Genomic DNA, 9,580 nt, shown 5'->3' with positions numbered 1-9,580 from the left:
CTGATCAGTAAGTAACTGTCCTGCTTAATTTGCGACCTTAACATTGTGTTTTCTGTCTGTTTGACATCAAAGAACATCTTGCTTTGCACTGCCAAGAATCAGCTGAGGTGTATGTATTTTCCAGTTCTTGGCCCTAAATATTAGCTCTTTGTCTCCAGATTTCTAGTTCTGAAATAGCTCTGGGGCTTGTGAGCATGAATATGAGAGTTCTAAATATCTCTATATTTTATAATTATTTATTAAATGTTGCAAATAATATTTTTATATTAGACCCCTGCCACCACCAAAGCCATAACAGGCACTAGAACAGATGAATACTATACGATTTGAATCACCCACTTGCCATGCTTTGCAGATCCTTTCATACCAGGTCACAACTCTTTCTTGTCTGTCTGAGTATCCACTGCCCATTTTGCACCCTCTCAGGTTTGTTCAAAGTGTACAATATTCAACCTGCCACTATGCCCCAATCCAGGCCACATTCTTAGCTCATTTCTTATGATCAGAGCAGGGACTGGGAGGGAGGCTATGCAGGCATATGGTGAAAGGTAGATGTTCTGTTTCATAGCAACAGAAAGAACTACCTCCCAGATGTATTGAGATAAATGTGACTGTCATAACTATCTTCTGGGCACTAACCTCAGCCAATCAGGTTATGAGCAATTATTAGGTTCTTTTAGGTCAAAACTGGAGAGCCTCCCATAATTACTGGCCAGTGGGTGTTGTAGTCTCTTCCCCACCAAGTCACAACAAAGCAGACCCTGACTCATTTTTACTACACAAACGGACATCCTCTAGCAAGCAGGCACATGGCTGCCATGACCCTGTTCCGCAAGCTCGATGGAGTCCCTATCCTGCCCTTTTATGAAGGCTTCGTGGACATGGGAGATTCATTATGAGCAAGTGCAACAATATTCTAGCATCAGGATTCAGCTGTCTAGTTGGACTAAGGCCTTGAGAAAGGCCTGGGTCCAGATCAGTAGGTGGACCCAGGACCATTTAGGAATCAGGCCTAGGAAGCCATTCCTACGGGGACAGAATCTAGGACTCCCTAGATTTTTATGCTCTGTTCAAAAAAAAGGTGCAGAAAGGTTCTAGTGTGTTTCTATTTGATTAAATACTAACCATGTCTGAGATGGGATATTTCAGTTAGGGCAACAGACTGCCCTGGGATTGTTGACTGAAATGAACACATACATTCTTACCACCTGGTTTATATCAGGGATCATCAAACTCTTTCTGTAAAAGGCAATATAGTAAATCTTTTTGGCTTTTCAGGCCATTTGATCTCTGTTGCAATTACTCAACTCTGTCTTTGAAGTGCAAAAGCACCATAGCTAGTACTTAATGAATAAATATGGCTGTGTTTGGATAAAGCTTATTTCCAAAGCAGATGAAGACTCTGATTTGGCCCCAGGGGTTGCTGACCCTGGTCTTTACTGAGCATTGTAAAGTAAATTACAGACATTAATGTACACAGTCTATGTTTTTGTCCCTCCCCTAGTCAATCCATATCCCTTTCTAAAACCTTCCTAAAAAGAGCCTGCTCAGGTTTTATCCAGCAAGTGGTGCTTAAACTGAGCTTGCCTTGTGATTAATGAATTCCAGTAGCATGTATTGATCACCTACTGCTGTAGCTGGTGGTGATTCTTAAGACACAGTTCCTGGCTGGCAGGTGTGACTCAGTTGGTTAGAGTGTCATACCATACACCAAAAGGTGGCGGGTTCGATTCCTGGTCAGGGCACATATTCAGGTTGTGCGTTTGATCCCAGGTCAGGATGCATGTGGGAAGCAAATGATCAATGCCTCTCTCTCTCTCTCTCTCTCTCTCTCTCTCTCTCTCTCTCTCTCTCTCTCTCCTCCCCCCATCCCTCTCAAATTAAGTAAATAAATAAAGACACAGTTCTTGCCTAAGAGAAGTCCGGGCTCTATCAGTGAATGGATTACATAAAGGAGGTATTAAGAACTTTAGCAGAGCTATGGATGAACCACAAGAGATGGTACAATTAATTTCAGGGCAAAGTCATGGAGGACTTTATAGAGGAGGTGGCATTGAGCTGAGTTTTAAGAATAAGCAGGAGTTTTTCACAGTACAAGGCTACCTCCAGCAGAGGGAACATGTAGGCAAAGGGGGATACCAAGGGCCAGGGTACTTCAATAAATTAGTACAAGTTAAGTCTAACTGGAGCCTAAAGTGTGTGTGGCAGAATGGTGAGAGTTAAATCTGGATAAATAAGTTGAGGACCAATTATAAATGGCTTTATCTGTTAAGCTAAGGGGTTTAAACTGAATCCATAGGCCAGGCAGCCAGGAGAAAGCAGAGAAGTTTTGAAAGCAAGGGTCATAAGATCATATTTGGTTCACAGGAGGAATAACCCTGATTGCAGTGTGAAAGATAAATAGGAAGAGGCAGGAGAGACGGAGATTGAGATATGAGTCTAGGTGAGAGATAATGAGAGCAGTGGGAATGAAAGGAGGCATGGATTGAATAGCCATTTCTGGGGTAGAATGAACAGGATTTAGTGATTGTGTGGATTGGAGGTTAGGCAGAGAGAGTGATTTGGGGATGACAGTTGGATTTCTAGCTCGGGGATGGGGTGAAATGAAATACCATCCCCGGAGATGGAGAATACAGGAGCTAGGATGGGGTTTTTTGAAGGAAAATAATGAGCTTAGTTTGCACCAGGTAAGGTAGAGGTGCCTGAGGGAAATCCAAGGCAGTTATAACACAGAATGAAGCACAGCAAGACCCTATGCCTCATATCATGACTCAGGAAGTCTGATGGCCCGAGAGACAAGTAATATTAATGGATTGTGACAGTAGAATCATTCTAGTAGCTGGGAAGGGAATGGCATACGAAGAGTACATCCAAAATAGTTTGGATTTAAAACACCTAGAGCTGCACAGAAGAAAACTCAGCATCATCTAGGTCTCTCTAGGATGCCTGTGACTGAGGTAATGGGATCTCACAATGAACTTGGGTTTCTTAGATAGCCCACTTTCACCCAGGCTCTTTGCAGAAACACCGAGGCAAGACTGTGGGATTCCTATGCAGAGCGATTCCACAGCAAACCAGTGATGAAATGACCAGCTAGTATAGGAAGAGACTCTCTGGGGAGTTCCTGCACCATGTGGAGTGGGCGAACTGTGATTCTCCACTTTGCCTCTGATATTGTCCTGAGATATATATATTTCAATGCTAGCCTAAGTCTAGGGTGCAGGCTCTGAATCTTTATGGAGGAAATGTATATTCTGCATCAATGTAAATTATAGAAAACTAACACAGCAGGCTGACTTTGCTGGCTGTCCCACCCTCTCTTTGTCCTTCCTTGCTTTTAGTGAGACCCTATCCCTGGTCTACACCCCCTTTTATCCCCTCCTGTCATGATCACACAAGCTGCTCAGAGACCTCCATTGCAGTTTTCACTCCTGATGTTTCTCCTATCTCTTACTTGCCTTTCCCCACTACTCTCCCTCATCTGTACTCCACTTTGAGATCTGTCTAAAGGTCACTCTGATAGTTAGGCTCTACTGGCAGTTTTTTCAAGAGCTGGAGTCCTAGCTGGTTTGTCTCAGTGTGTCAGCCTGTGGACTGAAGGGTCCTAGGTCCAATTCCAGTCAAGGGCACATGCCTGGGTTGTGGGCTCAATTCCTGGTGGGGGGCATGCAGGAAGCAGCTGTCAATGATTCTCTCTCATCATTGATATTTCTCTCTCTCCCTTCCTCTCTGACATCAATTAAAAAAAGAAAAAGAAAAAGCTGGAGCCCTGGGCAGGTTCTGACTTGATATTGGAATTAGATGTGGTCTTTCATTCTAAAACCTGACCCCAGGCTCTGTCCTCAACTCTGAGGGCACAGCTTTTAATCCCTACCTGTGCACTGAAGCCCATTCCCTTCTCTTCCAAGACAGGGCCTTGCTTCACTGTGGTGCTTATTCCTGCCAATATTTCTCACTTCTGCCCTCAAGTAAATTCCCTAACCCTCTCATAGCTCACATGTCCCTCTTTCTACTATCCTATCTCTTTTTATAATAAAATTATTCTATAGGCCTGTCTCTTCTCTCTCTCTCTCTCTCTCTCTCTCTCTCTCTCTCTCTCACACACACACACACACACACACACACACACACACACACACACACACATTCTCCTTCCCTCTCACTCTGGCTCTCACTTTCAACTTCTTTTGTAAAAGTATATTATTAGAACAGTAAGAAGCATATACTGGCCAATGCTACTTCCTCCGATACGGCACTGAAACTCTGCTGAAAAGCCACCACCAATCTCCTAATTGTCAAATCCTATTGCCATCTTCTAACTTCTTTCCTCTTTCACATAAACACCCTGCCACTCATTTCTTTGATTTTGAGGGTTCTCTCTCTCCTTGTTCTCCTCTCACCCTTCTGAGCACTCTCTCTTAATTGCTTTCGGGGTTTCTCTCTTTCTTTACCTCTTAAATACTTAACCCTCAATTCTTCTGAGGTCTATCCTTAGCCTGCCTCTCTTCTTGTTCCACATTCTCTTTCTCAGTTCCAAAACCAACAACTCTCAATCCAGGCTCTTCTCCTGGGCCCCAGATGGACATTTTTAGTCCCTGCACACGTTATACTATGTTCGCCGTGCTGCTCCTCATTTCCTTCCCAGGACTATGGTCCCACCAACCAGGCAGGCACCTGACAAGAAATTGTCTCACCACTTCTTGTCTCTATTAATAATATGGCCTCAAAATACTGATCCCATCTTTTTTAAAAAATACATTTTATTGATTTTATTACAGAGAGGGAGGGAGAGGGATAGAGAGTTAGAAACATTGATGAGAGAAACATCAATCAGCTGCCTCCTGCACACCCCCCACTGGGGATGTGCCCGCAATTGAGCCCGCAGGCCGACGCTCTATCCACTGAGCCAAACTGGTCAGGGCACACTGATCCCATCTTGCTGTTCTATATCTTCTTCAGTTTATCCATTACTTGTTGACAGTATAATTTTATTTATTTTTTTATCTTATAAAAATAACATCATTGAATTCTTTTTCTCCTATATAATTCCATTTGTGCTGAATTTTCTATAAAATCTCTAATAACATGGCATACATTTTAACAGCAGATTAGGAAAAATAACATAATAGTTCAGTACATCTATATTTTTCTCCTAATGTTGTAGGTTGCTCAACATATTATACTCACTACTAGATGAAGTAGCCCATTCAAAAAAAAAAAAAAGACTTTCCCAAACTTGGGACTGGAGTTTTCCTGTCTCCATTGACAGGAAAATTGATGTCCTGAAATTAGACTTACTTATTTATAAGTGGCCTTGACTAGGCATATATACAGATATATTATAATTTATTTTTATAAAATTCAATTAACACTCATTGTGGTGGTAAAAAAAAACCACTTCAATTCTTTTGGATAAAATCCTGCTTAATGACTAATTTTTAGCATTACTACATGAAGTTGTGTAAGCATCCTATATTGCTAATAGACTTATTACGCTTAGAATATAAGATGCTCCTATCCCATGGAGGAGAGGAAAAAAATATTACAAACTGACCTAGGAGAAATATCCCACACCTGAAAATCGGGAAATGTGGTATTCTCAGTGCTGAAGCTAAATACTTATTTTCTTGGCTCAAAAATTTATATTTTCTATTTTAATATTTCAGAGATTGGGGTGCATCTAGTTAGTGTGTTGTGGTCTTCTTTTTAAATACTTAAAATTGATAGTGTATCGCACAGAGACCAACAAATTAAAAATAAAATCTGATATCCGCCTGACACTGGGTGAATCACCTATTTCTTAAGGGTTTTGTTTCTTCATTTATAAAATAAGGGATTGTTTCCAGAATATTCTTCCTTTAGTAAAATTATATTATTAGAATAGTAAAAAGCATATATTGGCCAATGCACACTTACCAGGCATTATATTAATGCATGTGAGGCTTTAAACAGAATGAAATCCTGCAGTTTACCCTCTAGGGAGGCTGCAGATGATGGGGGAGATGCAGCCCAAACTAAAGGTATTCTTGACAGTCCTCCACAACCTTAAATGCAAATAAAAAGCATTCCATTTAAGTACTACTTGAGAGCTGAGAGTCCTGGCCAAAAAAAAGTTATCACCTGGGAAGAGTCAATCAAGGTCAGAAGCCAGAGAAGCCAGGCACCTTGAAGGCTCTGGCAGCTGAGCAGCTGGCAAGCGCAGACAGAATCCCCACAGCCACCCGGGAGGAACGTGGGCCTGCACTGCTGGGAAAAGCTAAGCCTGAACACATGGGCTAATGCAGATGATCATCTGCATTCATCCAGAGAAGACATGAGCTCAGAGTCGAAGAGCTTGTCTGTGATAAATGCAAAATTCTGGGTAATGAATTATGAGAGAAATGTTTGGAAATCAGAGACCAGATGGCATCTTGGAATTGTTAGTAATCCTGCTTTAGGGCATACATTCATATTCCTAGGATGCTGCTCCAAATCTGTTTTCCTCCCCTTAAAGATCTGCCGTAACCCTGAAAGGGACTGACCATAACACATCTGCTTGTGCAGCTGCACGGAGCAGCCCTGGACTCCAGGTGTTGGCCCTTCACGTCCTGCTACGCTCCTCCTCTGTCTTCTTACTGTGCTGACACCATTTGTCTCCTCCAAGGCAAGCCAGTGTGGTGGGAGTAGAAATGTGTGGAGCTGGTAGGCAGGCTTTTGTTTTTAGGTTTATAAAAAGAACAGAGAACATATATAACAAACATCTGAGTTCCCACCACCAATATGTAACCATTGTTTCCATTTAATCACTCATTCTTGCTGCAAATAAAGTTAAAGTCCTCGCTTGTTTTCTTTAAGAGTCTCTTTCTCCTCCAGGGGAACCACTACCACGAATTTGGTGTGTATTTTAACAGTAAAGTTTGGGGCTGTTTAAATTCCACTTTTAGAACTGGAAGTTCTGTTAGGGTCTAAGCTTTTCTGATTTTCAAATGATGATATTAAAGCCTAGAAGAATTAAATAATTAATCCAAATACCCCCCCCTTTTCTTTCCCTCTCCCTCTCCCATTCTGAATTTATCCAGCAGTCACCATTTGCTCATCTATGCTATGAAAACTTTTAAGAAAATAAAAGAAAAAAAGGAAGGGAGGAAAAGGGAAAGATAAACATGGCATGGCTTAATTTCTCTGAGCAGGAAAGTGATATTTACACATGTGAAACAGGAAATGATGCGACAGTATAGGATTAAAGGTTAACCTCCATATGATGAGGGCCAAGTATGGAACATTAGGAGGTACTGTGCACCATCTGGAAGAGGACCGTTAGTACTGACTGGATTGTTGGGAAAGGTTCTACAGGTGGGGTCCACGGTGGGAGGGTTCACTTTGATCCTGATGCAGAATGAAGAAGAGGAAGGGATGAAAGAAAGGTCACAGCAAGATGTGCTGGGAATAGTGGAAGACAAGCTTATGAAATCATCAAAGTGTGCAGGAGACAGATTGTGGCAGTGCCATGTATCAGCTGAACAAATTTTTACCTATAAATTGGTAATTGTCTCTTTTTTCAACCATAACATCTAATAAGTGGTGATAGCTTAACAAAAGACACTCAGTAGTGAGAAGGCAAATTGGTAAAACTTTTTTGAAGAAGACTTTGTCTCAGAAGCTCAAATATGAGTGTTCTTAAACCAGCAATCAGCCATGTGCTTTTGAATAGAAAAAGAACAAATTAAATGTTTTTAAAAGGCCATTATAATTACATATATTTTGTATTTAAAATGGTATATAGTTGTAGTAAAACATATGGAACCAGGATATATTAAAATATAAAAAACATAGAAAACCAAACACACAGTATATTTTGTTTAAAAAATATATATGCACATAGGAAAAAGACTGGGGGAAAATACACCTGTATATCAGCAATGATTATTTCTGGGAGGCAGAATCACTCACTTGTGATTTCTCTTTCCTTCTTGTTGTTTGTTCAGATTTTCTAAAATCCCTTCCATGAACATGTTTGCTTTTGTAATAAGGAAGAAAATTATAAAATGGCAAACCATAACAAGTATGTTTTTGTTGAAATAATCTGAATCTCACAGAGCCAAAAAATCTAATTATCCTCATTTATGAAAAATGAATTAATTTCACTGGTTCTAAGAACATGAGATGTGATGTTCTGGTGGTCATAAGTCCCAAATGGTGATGTGATTGAAAAAGAAAACACACACTCCTGAAAGTGTAAGGGGGTAAAGAATAACTTAGGGGGCCTTAAGGCTTGAATATGGTAATGATTTAAAGGCTCAGTTAATTCCTTTAAGAAAACCATGCTGCCACATGCACTTCTTCAAAGGAATATTCTTGCCTGACAGATAGTGTATCTGAAGTGTAGCCTCATGTCCAGTGACTCTTTTATGTTTGTTAAACTGCTCCTCAGGCAACTTTCTCTTTTTTCCTTGTGTGTGTGTGTGTGTGCGCACGTGCGCACGCGCGCACACGCTTAAAATGAAATATGTGCAAACAAACAAAAACCTAACAGTATTTCTTCCCTGAAACAGGTATGTCTCAGATTTTGCCACTAGCTTACCAATAATTTTGGGGCAGTTCCTTATTCATTTGGAGCTTTAGGTTCCCCTCTAGACAATGAAGTACTGAGAAAATGTTCCTCTAGCCTTAAAATTCCCTAGCTCTATGATTATAACAAAAGTTCTCATTCAAATTGTCATATGTACACACAAGATCAATCTGAAAGAAACATGAATACCTAGTGAACCAGTTTTACCACCATTTGTACCAAAAGTTGTACAAAAGTTTGGGGCTAGTGAAAATTCACAACTGTGTTTGACTTGAGTGCCTATTTCATAGGACCGATGACTAGATCAATCCCAATGAAAATATCTGCTTTGATTTACCTGGTAGTACTTGAATCATTGTAAATATATGTATACACCAATAACAGGATTGATTAGTGTTTCCCCCATTGTGTGTGTGTGTGTGTGTGTGTGTGTGTGTGTGTGTGTGTACTAGTATATACACATAAACCCACACAAAATGGTAGGAAAAATCCATAATGTAAGTATTCAGGGATGCATGACATAGAAGAGGGGCTCATCTCCTGGGCTTTATTGAAAGAATTAATATTGGAGAGTTGGGGAGAAGCAGCATGCTGAACTTTCCCTTAAATATTCCCAAAAGTGAACTCACTTTTTTGACTTGATATCACTAGAAACAAAAAATGTGAACTTTTTGTGTAGGTCAGTATCCTCGGAGCCCAGGACAAAGAGAATGAGCCTCCAGAGCCTACCTGGGCTGACAGCCTGGCCACCACACCTTCACCTGAGGCTGCCACCATCCAGGGGCCATTGCGCAGCCCCTCTGAGGATAGGACCATGGGTCTGGAAGCTACAACTCCAAGCCCCAGTTTGAACTTACAGTGGGGAAAGCTGGTGCACAAAGGTAAGAGATACCTGCCAATCAGCTGCTGCATCTACAATGTGAAGAAGGCACAGAGAAGATGGTCTCTAAAATCTCATTTAGAGAGAATGTATTTTGATTGCAAACAGGGGGAACAGAAGATAATTTCATTTTATTATATATAGAACTAGAG

General features: G+C 40.9%; 1 protein-coding gene across 1 annotated transcript in view; it reads left to right on the top strand.

Annotated features, from left to right (window-relative positions):
- Window positions 1-9,580, top strand: part of COL28A1 (collagen type XXVIII alpha 1 chain) — a 135,129-nt gene that overhangs the window by 122,901 nt on the left and 2,648 nt on the right. The window contains 3 exon segments of the mRNA XM_014452430.2: window positions 4,559-4,591; window positions 8,275-8,279; window positions 9,228-9,429. Coding sequence (XP_014307916.1) covers window positions 4,559-4,591; window positions 8,275-8,279; window positions 9,228-9,429 — 240 coding nt within the window.

The sequence above is a fragment of the Myotis lucifugus genome, unplaced genomic scaffold (assembly GCF_000147115.1).
Source record: "Myotis lucifugus unplaced genomic scaffold, Myoluc2.0 scaffold_15, whole genome shotgun sequence".
NCBI classification, from domain to species: domain Eukaryota; kingdom Metazoa; phylum Chordata; class Mammalia; order Chiroptera; family Vespertilionidae; genus Myotis; species Myotis lucifugus.
The sequence above is the reverse complement of the archived record's forward strand: the minus strand, read 5'-3'. Positions and strand labels throughout refer to the sequence as shown.